Raw genomic sequence first — 19,073 nt, 5'->3', positions numbered from 1 at the left:
GAATGGGTTTTAAGCTCCAAATTTCAGAACCCTACGTCCGAAGAACGAGTAACCCGCGACCCGCAATCCTTGAGAAACAGCGAGGGTATAATCCCAGATTCGAAGCTCATAAAGAGATTTCTAATTACCAGTTTCGATTCAGAATGCTCGGTCGAAGTAGGTTCCTCTCGTTCCCCATGGTAATTGGCGCTGTTATGTAAGTTCTCTTCCCCAATTTTCATCACTCCCTTTAATCAATCAATTCGAGACTACAATCTGCAGAATCCCAATTTTTTGTTTTTCTTGAAATAGATCCTGATGTTCAAATTGCTATATGAAAATTGATTCACAATTTTATTTTCTTGCCGTTTATCTCCCGAATGAATTGTCTCGTATGGTCTTCTTGACTACGGCACCCTAAATTACAGGACCAGGAAGTAGTTTCTACGATCAGCAGGGGAGACGTCTCTTTGGTTAAATACAATACAACTAAGCAATACTTGAGAGTAAATGAAAACGCTTCTAAAAGACTTGCTGTAACGGAAGTAGGCAGGATTATCTTTCAGCGTTGCGTTGTGGATTTTAGGTTTTAGTTTGTTTATCTATCTCCAAATTAATCTCCGTTTTGAAAGAACTGAAGCATATTGAAAGGGTTGGAGTTCTTGGTATCAGCCTACCGATCCATAATTTAAGTTACTGAGATGATATGTAGAAGTCAGAACTTAAAAAAATTTCAAGAATTTGAGAAACTTTCTAAATTTTTTCAGCCATTACTAGTTAATGCAAGTTTATCTTTCAGCCATTTCTAAATTCTTTCTAAATTCTTTCAGCCATTTCAGCCATTTCAGCCATATAGTTTTTCTCCCCTGTAATTCAAGAACAATGTCTCAGGATCCAAAAAATTGGTAATGCAAGTTTATGTAGGCTGGAAAATAAGAAAAATTCTTGTTTCCAAACTCTTACAGGAAAATTTTCTGTTTACAATTGACTTACTGTTGTAGCATGAGTTTATGAATCATGGGATTTCTTCTGGGAAAGTTTAGTATAACATTTAAGCTCTCGTTGAGTTTTGGGCTGGAATTTAAACATTGTTTCTGAGTGATAAATGAGTTGAGCATCTGAATAGACTCTGGAATATATGTTGCAGCATTGGTGTTGTCTCTGGGAAAGCAATATTTGGGCCACCTCTTGATGAATACTGGAGAAAGAAGCTGGATGAAGAGGCAAACGCAAAGGATTCAGGTACTACTACTCAAGTTAGCATAGGTCAGGATAGTCATGTTTAGCGACATGAATAAGCAGAGATTGGTTAAATATTGTTGCTGAAACAATGGTTAAATGCATAATCTTACATGGATATTTGAGAATGGGTTCGGGACGTACGACCTTACTTGAATAGGATCTGCTCTGATAGGTTGTACAATTGTAACTTTTGAGTTCCAAGAATTGGGTACCAAAGGTTTTGCAAAGGATGCCTTCTTTTATATGGATTATATGCACACAAAAATGGGAGTTCATGTCATGAGTGATGATTGTCTTTTCATTATCTCTTACTTATGCATCAAAGGTTAGTAAATTGAAGTAAAGCCTGCAAAAACTTTAGAACAAAACAATACATGCAGGCTCTGGCTTCCCATCAAAGATAGAAAAGGGTGGGATTTGGTACCCGGGTGGATAAGGAACGGTTTCATGATATGGAGGATATAGACTGCAATAAGGCTGGATTCTTCCTGCGTTCTTTGAGTTTTTTTAAGAGAAAAAAAAGAAGGCGTTAAGAAACCGAGCAGGGATTTTTGTGTTTGACTAGGTATGAAAGTTAAATTATAGATTATTTTGACGTATATTTTGTTTATATAATTATTTTTATTTTTTTGGACTAAAACTTTTGAAAATTTAAGGTAAGTATTTCTTAAATTTTTAAAATTTTTTTTTTTTTTTAAAGTGTGAGGGTATTATTGAATTTTTGAAAATTCATATGTATTTTCGAAATGGAAACGAAGTACAAAATCTATGGTATGGTTTATAATTTAGCCATTTTTTAAAATTTTAAAATTACTTTTTTTTTTCTGTTTACTTTTTATTTCATTTTATTAGTTTAAAAAATTTATTAGTTGATAAGAATCGATTATATTTAATTTCATGGGCTTTTTATATTAAATTTGTATTTAAATGTTAAATATTTTAATAAATTAATTTTTTAAATAAATAAAACTACAACAATGCTAATTATACCACACACACACAATTTCTATTTTATTTAAATGTTTATGACCATGACTTATAAGTATTTTATTTCAAATTTTTGCATATATTAATTAAGGTAGGTAGTGACGTCTTTAATTTAGACAAGAAAATTATGGGCAGTATGAACATTTTTATAAATAACAAGGTTTAAAAAAAATTAAATATACGTGGTAACTAAAATTCATATCTAACCTAATATACAGGGACAAGAATAGGTGATAAAAATTATCAAAATTTTTACAAATAACTAAAATTGATTTTTAAACAAATAGATAAAAGAATAAACAAAAAAAATTAAGCATGCATCAATACACAGCAGAGAGAAGAATAGGGTTTTAAAAAAATTAAATATACTTTGTAAAAATTACCAAACTTTTGATAAATAACTAAAATTGATATTTAACGCAATACACTAGATAATAAAAAGAGGGCTTTTAAAATAATTAAGTGTAATGACCACTGTGAGCTTCGAAGAGGAGTGGACACCGAGCGGTGTGCCAGCGATAACGTTAGTCTCGAAAGGGGGTGGATTGTGAGATCTCACATCCACTAGAAAGATAAATGAGTGCTAGCGTGGATGCGGAGCCCTGCAGGATATTTTGTGAGGTCCCACGTCAGTTAGGGAGGAGAACGATACATTCTTTATAAGAGTGTGAAAACCTCTCCCTAACAGACACGTTTTAAAACTTTGATGGGGATCCCACATCGACTGAAGAGATAAACGAGTGGTAGTGTGGACGCGGGGCCCTGGAAAGGGTGGATTGTAAGATCCCACATCGGTTAGGGAAGTGAACAATACATTATTTATAAGGGTGTGGAATTTTTTTCCTAATAGACGCGTTTTAAAACTTAGATGAGAAGTCTGAAAGGAAAAACTACTCAAAGACGACAATATCCGCTAGGGATAAGTTTAGGCCATTCATTTATGTATTTATACTAAAAATTCCAAACTTCTAACAAATAACTAAAATTGATATTTAACACAATACACGAGAGGAAGAATAATAGAGTTTTAATAAAAAAAAAAAAATTAGGTATACTTAAAATAGCTAAAATTAATAATTAAAATTGATATTTAATACACTAGCGGGAGAATAATAGGGTTTTAATGAAAAAGTATCAATACATGCTAAAATTTACCTAACTTTTTGACGATAGCTAAAATTGATATTTAATACAATACCGAAGAAGAAGTAGAGCTGCTATCATATGCATGACGTGACTTTTTTATGCATATACGTTCATTTAAAATAATTCATAAAATGATGTCATAGACTTAAACGTTTGCATCAAAAGCACCATGGTCGTCAATGCAATGTCATCGAGTGTCTTACCTTTACTTGAAATGTAAGAATAGCACAATGCTTGAGTATTCTAAGAAATACTCAGTAAGTGACTCCACTATTGGGATCGGGGAAAGCAAACACATACAAAATGATGAGACCAAAACCGTCTTCTCTTAAATGGCTTTTCAATCCGAGCAAATTGGACGTATAGTACTTCTCCACACACGACCCATATGTGTGAGATTGAGCTCACCAGGTGGGTTCAAACACTCCCTGGGCTTGCTGGTCGGACTAGCACTCTCTGGGTTGTTGTCGGACACCCAGAGGGAATAGCAACCGTCATAGCATCATGGTAAACATGATGGTCATTTTCCTCTCAGAGTGTACGCATTCATACTCATAAATGAAAAGTATTTTGATGCACGTGAACATACAATTATGCATGAGGTCTCCCTATTTTCATCGTAGCATAATAAATCACGTAAGACAACCCTTATTCTTTTCGTCACATATTACACTCGATAGTATGCATACATAAACTCTCATAAAATCATTTTATTCATAATAGTTTTGAAGAGCCGATACAATTTTTTGAAACAGTAGATTTTAAAGTATGAGTAAATAAAACACGAGACAGGTTAAGAGCTTATTTAATTAATTATTTATTTATTTATATATAGTTATGTCCGACCAATGCCTGCTGTGCTCCGACAAAACATTTTGTTCATATTTTAATCTCTAAAATCCTAGTTTTTATTATGTATGTCTCCAATTAACAACAACCAAGTTCTTCAACCACTTCATTAACCATCTCTTCTTCCTCATCATCATGCTCACTGAAAATCATCAACTCAACGTTATTTTCCTTCCATTTGTCAGCCATGGCCATCTGATCCCCATGGTCGACGTCCCCCATCTCTTCGCCAAGCTCAGCGTTGCTGTCACCATCATCACCACCGTCGCCAATGCCGCCCTCTTCCACAGCAAAATCCACCGCCACTCCATGTCGGGCTGCCATATCCGCATCCACACAATTCCATGGCCTGCCCTAGAGGTTGTACTATTTGTCCTACTTATAATATTTTGAATGTGATATCTACGTTGGTTGGAGAGGAGAACAAAACATCTTTTATAAAGGTAAGATTGGAAGCTGAAAGAGAAAGTTTAAAAAGGATAATATCTAATACTGGTGGGCTTGTGCCATTACAAATGATATTAGAGCCAGACACCGATGATGTGCCAGCGTAAAGGCTGTTCCCCGAAAGGGTAGACACGAGCCGGTGTGTCAGTAAGGATGCTGGGTTCCGAAGGGGGTGGATTTGGTGGTCCCATATCGATTGGAGAAAGGAACGAGTGTTAGCGAGGACGTTGAGCCGTGAAGGGGGTGAATTGTGATATCCCACATTGGTTGGGGAGGAGAACGAAACAATCTTTACAAGGGTATAGAAACCTTTCCCTAGAAGTATTTTAAAAACTTTGAGGAGAAGTCCGAAAGAGAAAGTCTAAAGAGAACAATATCTACTAACGGTGAGCTTGAGCTGTTACAAATGGTATTAAAGCCAGACACCGGGCGATGTGCCAGTGAAAAGGCTGTTCCTCGAAGGGGTAGACACGAGGCGGTGGTTGCATCATTGCCGACACCTTTTACCCTCGGACGACAGAGGTTGCCGCCGAGCTTGGAATCCCACGGCTTGCTTTCAACGGCTCCGGTTTCTTTGCTTACTGTGGTGAGCAATGTGTTAAAGAACACAAGCCTCATCTTGAAGTGCAATCCGACGATGATAAGTTCCAACTTCCGGGGTTGCCAGATTCTTTAGAGATGAGGAGGTCTGAGTTGCCAAGTTGGATCACCAACCCCGATGAATTCTCACAGTTTCTTGGTGGCTGTAAGGAATCAGAGAAACGATGTTATGGAATGTTGATGAACAGCTTTTATGAATTGGAAAATCCGTATGAACAACACTTCAATAAGGTGATCTCCACTAATAAACACTACTATTAACTTCCAACCAATTTAATCCTCCTGTCCACCACTACTAATCGATATGGTCCTCTTTAAACTTTTTCTTTTAAGCTTCTCTTCAAAGTTTTTAAAACGTGTTAGGGGGAGGTTCTCACACTTTTATAAAGAATGCTTTAGTTTTCTCTCCAATCGATATGAGATCTCTAAATCCATCCCTTTTTGGGCCTAGTGTTCTCGCTGGAATTCTTTCCCTTCTACAATCGATATGAGACCCCGTAATCTACCCTCTTTAGGGCCCAGTATCCTACTCGGACACCGCCTCTTGTCCACCCCCTTTGGGGCTAAACCTCCTTGGCACTCGTTCCCTTCTTCAATTCTAGAAGGTGTAAGCTCAGGCTTGCCAATGATCACATGGCCAATGTCTGCCGAGCAATTTTACAACGAGAAGTTGTTGATTGATGTGCTGAAGATTGGGGTCGGAGTTGGATCCAGAAAGTGGTGGAATTTGGGAGAACACAGATCACAAGAGATGGTTACGAGGGAAGATATTGGAAAGGCTGTGGCTTTGTTGATGGGTACAAGCGGTGAGGCAGAGGAGATGAGGAAGAGGGCTAGAAACATGGGAGAGGCAGCAAAGAGAGCTGTGAGTTGTGGTGGTTCGTCTCATATGAACTTGGTCTCTTTGGTTAATGACCTTCAAACAATGAAGCTTAGCCGCGAGAGCAATAGCCATATGGTATTGTAATTGTGGGGTGTGATATGAATCTTTGGATCAATAAAGTTGCATTCATTTAAACGAGTTATGAATTATATGTAAATGAAAAAAATTAACCCATCAATTTGGACATTATGTCTGATATGTAGGAACGATTATGACGTAAATTCACCTAAACTAGTGAACGTCTACTTAGCATATAGGAATTCGTCGTCACCTGTTTAGGACATCTCAAAATCGAAATTAAGTGGTTAAAGCATATATGCTAAGTAGACTTGGCCCACAGGTTAAATGGACATCTCAAAATCGAAATTAAGTGGTTAAAGCATAGCCTACGTCCAACGTGCAAAGAGGGGCAGAGGAATTATATACAACTTTAACCTGAAAAAGATAAGTGTCGATGTCTTGAGATACCTTAGTATATCCATTTGGTTGCCTCCCAATAACGTGTGGACACCTTCAGATTGCCTGATCTGTGCCCACAAGAGCTTAAGGTCCCAGTTGTACATCTTTAATAACATACAATTCATCTGCATTCACATCCAATGGAATCAAGCATCCCTAAGTTTGTCAAATCCCCATTTATCAAGAATGTTTATTATAATCACCCATTTTTTTATAATCTCAATCGAATCTATTTTTCGTCTAATGAAATTTAATGTAATTCGACAAAGATTTATATACAAGATAGCATAAGTGCAATCTCGACTCCTATAGCTTTACAACTCGTACATGCTCTCGACCCCTATAGTATCTAGGTCATATCCACGAGCTCATAGTTTCTTATCATCTAACTCCTTGGAGCTAACCATTCCTTATAATCTAGTTCATTCCATTCATGGGTCCTAATGGTCGACCTCTCTGAATCTCATCTATCTTATTAGGGTTCCTCAGAGTCATAGGATAACTTAGTTAGCTCTTTTACTATCCATACAAATCATTTGTGTGCTTGACATCTAGGGTATAATTTCTCTATTCAATCATCTTTATCATTAGATGCTATGTGGATGCCATTTTGATCGTTCACAATTAACCCTAACCGTCCCCATGTGATTGAAGAATCATATCATCTCATAGCACAAATCATTAAATTACTCTGTGAGCTTGTCTTAACCGTTCACAATTGAGAATAAGCTAGTAAATCCCTAACTACCCGCAAAATCACATCATATCATATCACAATTCACCAAAAGCACTATGTGGTCTCCATCTCGACGACTTACGACTTACTATTAATGATAAGCTACCAAATCACTAACCACTCTTGCATAGTCAATAATCATATCATTTTATATCATAATTATTAAAATACCAACCAAGTGAGTCATGGGTCAAGGGTAGAATAAACTAACAAATCCCTAACCGTGCTCACATAGGTACATAATCATATAAAAAAAAATGTAAATCACAATCAATCGACGACGCTGTTTTTTTGAAAAAAATTATTTATTTTTTCGGGACCCTCTCACGTGCTTAATCCAAAAATACATATATCTAAGTAGTTGAACTAACTATAATCAATAAGAACATTAATTATTCCATTCAAATACTTTACAAACATGAGCAGTCACAAACAAAACATAAGCACAATTCAGTATTATTATAATATATTTATCTCATTTGAATTTCTCTCCCTTTTCAAATATATAAATATAAAAAAAAAACACTAAATTTCTTATTATAACTTAAAATTAAAAAAGAAATCATAAAAAATATGAAACGTAAGAATGATACAAATATATTAACAACAATAGTTGTGCTAATATCTTTCAACGGCGGGAAGAGCAGGGCGGCGGATTGGAGAGATTTGGGCGGGGAGCTGGCATGGCTTTAAGACGAGGATCTAGATACTCAGGAGGTGAAGTTAGCTTCTGAACGACATCCCGAAACTCGATGGGCTCCACCTTGTAAACCCTCGGAGGCATCGGAGGCGGAGGCGCAACCGCCTTCTTTGGGGACCTCGACGACGCCTTGTGAACTCCGTCAGGGTCGGAGTAGTAAAAGGAAAAGGAAGAAGAAGAAGAGGAGTAAGAGTGAGGTTCCATGGATAAGTTGAGGTGAAAGCTTGTATTAAAATTGGGAATTGCGTGTTTGGTGCATGTGTTTTATTTACATATATAAAGAATTTTGTAAGAAGCTTCGTATGGTGTTGTTTAGAAGGCTATTTATTTTATCTTTTTTAAAGAAAAAAAAATAGCCGTCGGCGGTGTGTTTTGTCTGTGGCACGAGTTTGACCAGCCGACCACTCCCCAAAAAGAGATTAAATCATGCATCGCACGTGCTTATGTTTGACCAAAAGTCAAAACTTTATTCCTTTTTATCCATTGTCGATGCGTGTTTACGTAATGTATGACCGCACCTATATCTATCCTCTTTTTCGAATAATTATAATTTTTTTTTTAATATAAATCAACTTATTAAATCCTATTAAATAAAATGTATTTAAAAGTTTATGTTTATTCTAAAATATAATTTTTAATATTCATTAAATAATTTTAATATTCATTATTATTTAGTAAATTACAATAATAATTTTAAAACTAAAATTGATTTGACTAAAAAAAAGGTCAACTTTACAAACCAACACCAATTCTCTATTTCATACAAACCAAAACCAATTTTCTATTCTAAAAAAAATTCAACCGAGTAAAGACGGGTACGATTCAATTCAACGTTTTGTTTGTTCGGATTTGATTGATTCGAATTTGTCAAATTCTTAAATCATTTGTTCATAGCTTGTTATGTTTTGTGGTATCTACTAGGTTCACGTTAAATTATGTTAATGTGAATATAATATAAGAAAAACAATAGGACTTGACTTTTTTAGAACGACTAAATTAATGTTTTCTAGAATTTAATAAGTTNGTTAGGATTTCTAAATTGAGTCATCCTTTCAAAAGAATCTCCCAAGGCTTCTGGAAAGAAAAAAAAAAGCTTAAAAAGTGTGAAGATTGCGTATTAGAGAAGTTAAATGTATGTGTAGATACATTGAGCATGTGGGTTTTCCTTTAATTGAAAAAGAAATGATTTTTTGTTATTCCTTTCAATCTCTTATTTTCTATATTGTTTCAACAATTAGATCAATATTTCAATCACATATTTCATACTTATCATCGAACACGACGATATTCGCCCATAATATACAATTCTATCTTAACTTTAAGATTCTTAAAAATTACAAATAGTTTTTTTGTATTTATTTAACCTTTTATAGATTCAACATTTAAAATGGGATGGATCGAAAAAAAAAATCTAAATAAGTTAAATTATGCTCGAATTGATAATAAAAACTTCCTTTGATTTTCATAATTATTATTTACGTAGGAACTCAAATATATATAGAACACGACCCCCTCCAAATTAAATATGCATACAATTACACTAAACAACGACCCCCTCCAAATTAAATATGCATACAATTACACTAAACAACAATGAATCAAGTGGCTAGTAAATTGTATAAAGTTGATTTTACTCCATGCATACACATGAACCATTGTCACAAGTAAAATGGTAAAACTGGTACAATTTCTATGCAGACAGATTAGTGATTGCTCAACGTCATATTACGGAGAAGTGGTATCAGTCCTATGTACACTGATAGGTAATTTACTCAAAGGCCCTAACATAATATCCAAAATAATTTTCATGCACACAGATGGGTAGTTGTTTCATGCCCTATGTAATTCTCATTCACATAGACAGACAATTACCGCAATTCTCATGCACACAGATAAACAATCGTCACAAGATTAAATATATACAAAATGTTCTAGAAAGTTTCATAAACATCAATTTCAAATAACTAACTTAGAACTACTCGTAAGAATTATAAATCAAAATACTATAAATCAGCATACTTAAATGAAATTTAGGTAAAATTAGGAAGAATTAGGGAAAACTAACCTCAAAATCGAAAACATGATGAAAATTTGAGTCAAACGGACCTATTTGACTTAAAACTGTTGCTCGTTGACCGTGGAGCATCCTATTGTGTGGGAAGTTAACCATTGACCAAGCCAGCCCGAGTTGATACTCACGCTGAACTAAGCCGAGCTGTAAGCTGCACGCTGAACTGGGTTGGTGAGCTATATTGCTTGGGGTGGTTACTGGACCGGGTTGGGTTGGTTGCTGGGCTTGGGCTTAGGTTGTGGGTGCTTATTGGTTATGGTTTTTGGGTTTTGGGGTTATAGGCTTTGAGCTGTGGGTTTATATCTGACCCGACTCGACTCGACCTGACTCGATCAACATGAACAACTCCCAAACGTTCTCATGCAATCTCTTTGTGTCTACCTCGCCGGTCGCAGCTTGAGTTTAGAGCTAAATTTCTTTACAATTCTATATAATTTAAATTACATATTTTAACATGATTAATTATAGATTTAGAGTGATTTGAGATATTATTTTTTTATTTATCATCGTGAGTTATTAATCCGTATTTTGAATTCCGTACGAATACTATTTTGTATTCATTTCTCGGAATATGATTGTGATAAAAAGATTTTTCATTAAAGGAAGATTAGATGATGGTGATACTACAATGCAATGAAATTAGAATAATAAGTTGAGTGCTTAAGATCATCCATCCATCCATCTTTATCAGAAGCAAGCATCCAAGAGACAGCAACAGCAAAGTGCTGCTAAACTGCAAAACAATCATATAATACATTTATTTTATTATATATTGGATAAAATTCTTCTGTTAATCACATTTTAAATTATTAATTTTCTAGTAATTAATCTCTGAAGTTAAGTATGTAAAGACAGAGAATTAGTAGTTAATTAGAGGAATTAAAGAAATTCCATTAGATTACAAGAACAGAGGAAGCGACTGACCATCCTTCAAGGCAACCAGTTTTGTCCTTGGGAGGAGGCTGCTGAGTAGTCGGAGCGTACTGTGGGGCATACACCGGGGGCGGCGGAGGAGGGGGGTACCCTTGAGCCGTAGGGTAGCCCTGAACGGGGTACCCAGGGGGAGGGTAAGCGTCCTTGGGAGGGAAGCCTACAAGAATTAATGAATCAATCAATGAATGAAAACCTCTGAAACAGAGGACCCATTAGTAATTGAACAAACGGCGGTGTGTCAGGCTAACCTTGTGGCGGCGGAGCCCCAACCGGCGGCTGTTGGTGGTCGTAGTAGCTCATGATAATGGGGGAGGATTCCGGCGAGGAATTTGATTCAATTTGAAGAGGAGAAATCGAGAAGAATGGTTAAATTGTTGAGGGAAAAGAGTGGGAATAGAATATATAGAAATTGAATGGTGTTGGAGATGAAAGGAATTGGAATTTGGGTTATAGATTTCTTGGAATGAGGGAAATTTCCATCAAAATATATTCCTATTCTATGCTCTACGTGTTTCCATCACTTCTCCCAAACTATGATGCTCTTTACCTTTTAAGTTGCCCTCCCAATATTAATGATTTCCATATAATGCATCATCTTTTCCCTATTAAAATTATTCGTTTTTTCTAATAGTATTTGAATCTCGAACACAAAATTAACTTATTGCTACATGAAAATCAGATGCATTTTTAATGGATTTTAGTAATAAAAGTTAGCGGCATTTGTGAGAAATAAAAAGTTGGCTCGTGAAACTACACGTGATAGAGGAAGGACCAAGTGAAAGACTGAACATTCCATGTTTATGTTATCTTCTCTTCAATAATGAGGTCACCTTAATGGAAGGAGACATCCTAAAAACAAATAAGTAGTGAAGGAAAAGGCAAAGGATGAAACCAAGTCAAGGTCAACCATCCCTTGGTCAAGGCTGACCCCACTATTCGTGGAGGTTTTTTGTCTCGTGATGAGTGCACTTCAACTCCATCTAAAGGAGGGACGACATAGGTCAAACACAACAAACAAAAAATCAAATGTCACAAGTTAGTGTTTGTTTGTCGAAGTCCACAAATACTAGTAGGAAGAGATTGACCAATAGATGATTAGACTATTTTAGCTTTAAGAAAGCTTGAAAAAGGAAACCCGACAAAATAATAAAGAACGAGGCCAACTAGCTCCACAACCCATCTAAGAAATCCAATGCCAATCAGATCGTGACCAACACAATAAGAAGAGTAAGATTTTTCATACAAATAATACCAAAAGTTCTAACAAGAGCTAAGACCAACCATTCGATCATGCCAAGACCCAATTGCTCACTTAGACCTCGACAAGAGATCAAGGTCGAGGTCCATTCTCATCATCAAAGGGATATCATTTAGCATGCACCCGACCTTCATCACCTTTGTTGAACTTACGGGCACAATGATAATCGAACTCAAATGGAAATAAAGCGATTTCAGGCCGAGAAGCAACCCATCCTTTGATATGTCTAAGAGAATAGAGGAATTGGACCAAAAGTCGAATTCCCACTCCCTTCGCTAATATTTTAGCTTGAGAAGCATACATCTCACATGCCCCTAACCCATGATCTTCTCTGTCCGTTCATTTTCCTTATCTTCAATTTTACCATAGCTAAATTTACAAGAAAAGGCTCGAGGCAAGACGAATTCAGGTCAACACAGAAGGATAAAACCACCTAACAGAGAGTAAATAAATTGGGTCAAAGCCCAATTTCACTCCCTCTCTCGGATGGGCATATGCCCAACTCGTGGAGTCCATGTTCAATCCGATCTGATTTGTAAATAACCTAATCTGCAAAGTGAACAAGAAAATCTTAACGAGATTATTTGAGTATAAATCTTCGACCTATAGAAAGTAAGTTATTCCTCATTCTTAAAACTTCTACTATACTCAAAATTCTCCGAGCTAACTTAAACTTTGAAGCTTATGCGACAAGCACCATATTGGTGTTCGGGTTCTTCTTTTGTCGACTATATATTTTCTCCCTCAAACAAATTTATCTAGCAAAGGCAAAAATGCTTTTTCAACCCACCAAGATGGTAACTATTCAGACGACCCTTCATTTCACATTCTAATCATTTACTGTCACATTGCTCAAACGAAGATAAGCGCCTGAATTGAATTACAATCATCCAAAGACACAAGGAACAGAGGCTAACTATTGGACTCATCAACCTACCAAGTTAGTATATGACCATCTTGAGCAATTTGCAGCTAAGCTCCTTCCCCTTGAGCTCTACATCTTAATGTTACAAACATGAAATAATAATCCTCCGTCAAAAGCATGGTACAATAACAATTGAATTGAAGTCAATCAGCCCCAAAAGGCTATAAAGTTACATTACATTTCGAAGTGATACAGTGACAACCACTCCATGAAAATCATGGGTGCAGTAATTACTGAATTGAAGTTAGGTGCAGCCCCAAAAGGCTATAAAGTTACACCACACATGCTTCCCANTGCAGTGACAACCGCTCCATGAAAATCATGGGTGCAGTAATTACTGAATTGAAGTTAGGTGCAGCCCCAAAAGGCTATAAAGTTACACCACACATGCTTCCCATTCAATGGCTAAATGTATGCAAACCTACGGGAACATACAAGTCTCTTAGATACCCTGAACCTAGGTGATGAATAATGATCTAACAGACAAGGAAATACAAGTTAGGGGGTGTGATCAATTTGTCTAAACACATCCTACTGCTTCCCAGAAAAGTCATGATAACTATGCAGGCAGTATGTTTTACATACCTAATCTACCATTGCGTTTGACCTTGACCAATCACAACCAAGGGAGCCACTTTCGACCTTTCTCAGCTCTTCTACTGCTTTGGGGAGTTATGTTGATTCTATCTGCATTGTCAACGAGCCACCTGCCGAAATCTGGCGAAGAAACTAGTCCTTCCAAAGCTTTTTCGGTTGAGTCCTTTGTGAACCTTTTCCACTCATCCTTAGAAAATTCTCTCCGTCCAGGTGTGGAATGGAATGTCGAAGGATATTCATCTGCATCAGACAGAAGAAAGGTTCGTTAATAAAATAAAACCAGAACAAGAAAGATGGCAAAAGATTGCTGCCTGACTGATGGGGCATTGTAGCATTATTTCAATATCAGGTATCATAAACAAACTGTTTTTATTCTAGAATGTCTTTTATTAGTTCAGAAGGGTTACTAGAGACATTTAACATACCACGTTCAGAAAGACTGCAGGACTGAAGGGCAAAGTTTCTGTCTTGAGATCGATAGAACCCGGGGTCTTCATAACTCAGGGGAGACTTCATGGCGAGTTCATCATCAGAATCATCAAAACGTGGCTTATCAAAGATATGAGATCTCTTGAGTTTTCTCTTTGGCGATTTGAACAAATTCCTGAACAAAAACAACCCGCAATATCGTACATTATTTGAAATACATGAAACATATGCCTGATTTGTAGAGTTGCTGTCACTTTCTATATATTTTGGATTAGAAGAACAGATATTTCCACAGTATAACAGTTCCATGAATTGCGTAGTTAAATAAGTTCATAACTCACATTCTGAATTGGAGAAGTTCAATTTGCTTACCCGATTGAAATAAGAGAAATGATTGTTAATAACAAAAAGAAATGCTATTTGAGCTTGTATATCATTCTAATAAATAATGTGATCCGTAGTGAAAAAAGGAAAGTGGATGAATGATACTAAAGTACTCTAGATTTGGATAGAATACAAACTTGTACTGCCGACGAAGAAATCTGAACTTAAAAGTTCTCCTCAGTATTGATGAAGCCATTATTCCACATATTAAAACTCCTGTTGCCAGCAATGGATCCAAAGAACACTGAAAGTAATTTAAATTTATCAATAGAAAATTGTTTGAAAATATGATACATATTAAGCACAGACATAAGTTTCAAGATACTTGGATTAGACTCACTTGTTATAGACTCTCTTATCAGGGAAAGAAAAAGAACATATATAATAGCTAATGTATTCCAAATCCTCCCGTCCTTGAGGCAACATCAGATATAAAATATCTTTAAATTTTCCATTTTCGCACATTGTCGTGTTGGGTGATCATCTTTAAATCCAATTAACAAAAAAGTACAAATGCATAAATAATTTCCAACAATGGAGGTAGTAATGACAATGAGAAAACCTGAAGAATCAGAAGAGCAGCCAGAATCCGTATGCACCATGTGACGAAAAGCGATGTGCTAGTATCAATTGATCCATCTTCATCAAGGACAAATTTGTGGACTACCCAAAAGCCCAACCATGCTCCAATCAGAAAAATAAAAGCCAGTAGAAATGTAGCTACCTGTAATCAATAATTTAAGAAGCATTTAGTTCCCCGGTAACTAATGCATTTCAATGAACTTATAAGAAAGAATACCACTATGGTTATAAACCAAGTGGAAAAATGATAAAAGTAACATGATGTACAAGATACACATATATATGTCCTAGAAGGCTGCAAGAAGAGCAGAGTGGAACACATTATTGTTAAGGTTTTCCAGTTGGATTATTTTTTGAAAGATTACTTCAATTAAAAAAATGCACGCGAAATGTTTTGCAGTAAGGATGTGTGGTCTGTGTCTAACTTGATATGATTCAGAGCGACCAATGGCTAAATAAAGGTATATCAATGAATTGATAGATATTCGTGTTTAAACAATAGTTGTAATGTCATGGTCCAGTCTGTAAGGGACCTTGAATTGGTCGTATGTAGTCACTGCGAGCATTTAGGTAAATTTTAGCCAATACACACATACATGAAGTTTTTTCCAACCAACACGATTATGAGGTGCCAACGCATCAAAAGAGAATAAGATAAAAAGTCAACACTTCTGTAAATTTATTCATGACTGAAATAGTGAGGTAAATTATCAAGAAGGATGAAAGATAAGTTACGTACAGGATTATACATGTCCTCACTTATACCCATTTCCAAAAGTATTTGATGCAATAATCCAGGTATGTAACGGAGGAAAAAAGATCCCAGACCAACCTGTGGAAAGATGGATTGTAAGTTGTACATTCAGTACTTCTATGATCACAGAAAGAAGATATGTGAGACTGACAAAAGGTTGATACCCACTGCAGATGCATATAGAAAAATTGCAAGTGAGCTCTTCCGACCGGTAGGAAGAAGCTTCATTCCCTGTCAGTAACCAGGCAAGAAAAAAGTATTATTACATTATTGAACACAACGCGATCAAGCTATAGTCACATTTCCATATATCTTTCAAGCAATAGACAATCTCATTGGAAAAAGAGATTAGAGAAATAAACAGAATGGGGATGAACCACGAATCCAAGTTCACAGTTTCCGTTCTATATCATTTACCTATTAAACAGCCACAGCCCTTACAAAAGGCCATTCATTATCTGTACCCAAAAAGGGAGGTAAGCCAAATTACAGGTTTAAGACAAAAACCATGAACAATACAGGTCGGCCCAAGGGTGAGGAAGAAGGCTTCAATGATGAACTTAAAAGGCTTCAGGGAGTTGAATAACCTTTCCTCAAATGTATATCATGAAAAGATTCTCAAGTGGAGATGAGGGAGGCCAGTTTTTATGCATTTAAGAAGATGCAACTAGGTTGCTAGGGCTTTATGGATAAAAATCATAAAGATTATGAAGGAGATAATCCTAATATTGTTTTGTTGCAAAAATCTAAAAATCATAAAGGTAGAGAGATCATTTACCAAGATTATATGGAGTTCAAAACAGAGGCAGACGTTTTTAAGGAGAGAGTATCCATTTGTTGGTTTTTTAGGGGAGTGCTTATGCTCGAGGGGGGATGTCAACACAATGAGCAAAATGTGGGGGACATTCAACCATGAAAGGATTAATAGGAGTACATAGATATGTGAACGGGGCATTAACCAGAGAACTTTGGTTAAAAGTCCTTTGGGAAATGGATGCTTCACATGAGTCGGCTATGGGCCTGGGTGATTTGAATTCGTAGCTTGAACTACATATATAGTCTATAGCTCGGGTTGTGGACATGAACTTATCTCTGTACTTAAATTTTCTCTTTTCCCCTCATATAATTTGAACCAGTGACTCAAACTGCTAAGACCTAATAAAGATAATTGGAAAGTCAATATTGAAATCCATGAAGAGAATAATATCATGATATTGTCACCAAGATCAACAACTACGAAAGTAGAAACGGCATGCTCAAAGTCACAACAATATCCTAAAGCCAGCACCAACTTCCAAGTTACCAGAAACAGAACACTTTTACAAGATCCAAAGTAGTAAATATTACATATCCATCTTTTATTCAATAAGAAACATAATAACATCGAAAGAAGTATGATATATACATTTAAGTTAAGATAGAAGATACGACCTAATTACCTGAAAAAGGATCATTAACACTACAAGGAGAACTCCAATTGTCATAGCACTTCCATAATAGAATACCAATGACTTGCCAAGAATGGAGGCCGAACTCATCAACACCAAGCCCAGGATTAAAAAAATTATGCGGTACATAAAGAATTCTGCAATAGGGAGGGGGAGGCTTAGAGTCAATCTTCTTCCACAAGCAGATAAGGTTGATATCAAATTTCTCCCACTTTGTTTTTCTTTTGCAATTCACAGTATAGATGCACATACCTTCTTCAATAGATACCTCAAAACTTTCCAAGGATAACCCAGAAGTTCTGATATCTATAAGCTTGTGGTCAAACGGCGACATGGATTGAGCCCAAGAACCCTTGGCAACTTTCTCCCACTGACTTTGTGGACACATCCCTATACCAAGTGACATGTTCCTGCAAAGCCATGGTATTTAGAAGGTTAATCAGATCTAGTATAGAGTATATTTGTGTTCTTCACTCATATGAAAATCAAAATTTTTGTAGGCTTGCCCCCGAAAACGAACCTGGAGAACAAACCTCAATACTCGGTATTATAAAAAAAAAAAAATTATAATGCACTCACCTGTGAAAACAAACCTCTACATTCGGTATCCGAGCACTTGAATTTATCATGGAAAGCTTCACTTTTACCGTGTGGGCAAGCTTCCACAGATTTTTAATCCTCAATAATCCTTGGATGTATACTCTTTCACAAACCACCACAGTTCCAGGTTTGGAACCTGGAGAATTTTGCACAGGCAAGCCACGAGATAGTTGCAGAGTTGTGGATTCAGAGACAACTGAAGAGACCAGGAACATGAGTAAGCAATATATGCCATCAAGGAATGAATGGACCATAAAATATTTTTCTTACACTCACGAAATCGAAATTTCAAAGCTTTTCAAGAAGTTATAACTTCTATCAAAGAAGGTAACAGAAGGGGCAATGAAATTTATCTGAACAAGATGACTAGATAATGGTAATGGAAACTCTTCTTTCCCAATTTTCATGAAATTAAATTAAGAGATGAAGAACCTATCTTCCCAATAATTGAGTACATATGCACCAATAATCTTGAATCCATGGGTACCATGTAATTGTTGAAGCATAAACCAAGAGGACATCTTCCTCAACCAAGAAGTTTAAATTTTGAATTTCTATCATAGAATGTGTCATTGAGCAATTCATTTCCAAAGAAACTTTTCCCGTGCACCAACCCATAGCATTCCCAAAAACAAAATCTATAAACGCCCTGTTCTAGAGGGGGAGGGCAGAAAAATGCAAGTATACTCGAACACTGCCAAAGCCAAAGTAGAGAGCACAAAAGAACACATTGAAAGTATAACAATCCTAAACAAGTAAAGAAACAAAAAAAAAAAAAAAAAAAAAAAAAAAAAAAAAAAAAAAAAAAAAAAAAAAAAAAAANCTGTTGAGGGTCAGGAATGGAGTATGCTAAAGCGAAGAACAGGGCGAGAAAAAGAAGGCAAGTAGAAGCACGAAACAGCATCGAAGGGACCATGCTTGATTTCTGGTTCGGAGGAAAGAACCAAAGCCTTATTTTCCTCTGCACCAGAAATGTAGGACGGTTAGAAGAGGAGAACCTCGTAGAAGAAACAGACGCTGAAATGCAGACCCAACCTAGGCCACGGTCTAGGTTGCAGTTTTCA

The 19,073-nt window shown here is 36.2% G+C and overlaps 3 protein-coding genes and 1 long non-coding RNA gene across 5 annotated transcripts; 2 read left to right on the top strand and 2 right to left on the bottom strand.

Annotated features, from left to right (window-relative positions):
- On the top strand, window positions 1-1,504 carry LOC111795527. Its single transcript, XR_002815211.1, has 2 exons — window positions 1-196; window positions 1,127-1,504. It is a non-coding gene; the product is annotated as an uncharacterized LOC111795527 (long non-coding RNA).
- A 2,834-nt stretch (window positions 1,505-4,338) lies between these two features.
- LOC111795100 (soyasapogenol B glucuronide galactosyltransferase-like) lies at window positions 4,339-6,217 on the top strand. The gene is made up of 3 exons (XM_023677346.1): window positions 4,339-4,563; window positions 5,119-5,481; window positions 5,702-6,217. The coding sequence occupies exons 1-3, from the start codon at window positions 4,339-4,341 to the stop codon at window positions 6,215-6,217; spliced, it is 1,104 nt and encodes a 367-aa protein (XP_023533114.1).
- Window positions 6,218-10,671: 4,454 nt separating this feature from the next.
- Window positions 10,672-11,423, bottom strand: LOC111795669 (cysteine-rich and transmembrane domain-containing protein WIH1-like). The gene is made up of 3 exons (XM_023678217.1): window positions 11,281-11,423; window positions 11,024-11,189; window positions 10,672-10,832 (listed from the first exon to the last, which is right to left on the bottom strand). The coding sequence occupies exons 1-3, from the start codon at window positions 11,330-11,332 to the stop codon at window positions 10,787-10,789; spliced, it is 264 nt and encodes an 87-aa protein (XP_023533985.1). The 5' UTR covers window positions 11,333-11,423; the 3' UTR covers window positions 10,672-10,786.
- Window positions 11,424-12,481: 1,058 nt separating this feature from the next.
- LOC111794944 lies at window positions 12,482-19,062 on the bottom strand. Of its 2 annotated transcripts, XR_002815149.1 has the most exons (12): window positions 18,824-19,062; window positions 17,989-18,206; window positions 17,662-17,819; window positions 17,401-17,546; window positions 16,130-16,192; window positions 15,947-16,039; window positions 15,188-15,349; window positions 14,763-14,869; window positions 14,238-14,416; window positions 13,801-14,052; window positions 13,228-13,290; window positions 12,482-12,839 (listed from the first exon to the last, which is right to left on the bottom strand). XR_002815149.1 is itself a non-coding variant. In XM_023677154.1 (11 exons), exons 1-10 carry the CDS (start codon window positions 18,923-18,925, stop codon window positions 13,832-13,834), a joined length of 1,449 nt encoding a protein of 482 aa, XP_023532922.1. In that variant the 5' UTR covers window positions 18,926-19,062; the 3' UTR covers window positions 12,482-12,839; window positions 13,801-13,831. The 2 variants fall into 2 exon arrangements, 1 of the variants encoding a protein (XP_023532922.1); XM_023677154.1 differs by lacking the exon at window positions 13,228-13,290.
- Between the last annotated feature and the right edge of the window lie 11 nt (window positions 19,063-19,073).

The sequence above is a fragment of the Cucurbita pepo genome, chromosome LG05 (assembly GCF_002806865.2).
Source record: "Cucurbita pepo subsp. pepo cultivar mu-cu-16 chromosome LG05, ASM280686v2, whole genome shotgun sequence".
Classification (NCBI taxonomy): Eukaryota; Viridiplantae; Streptophyta; class Magnoliopsida; order Cucurbitales; family Cucurbitaceae; genus Cucurbita; species Cucurbita pepo.
The sequence above is the reverse complement of the archived record's forward strand: the minus strand, read 5'-3'. Positions and strand labels throughout refer to the sequence as shown.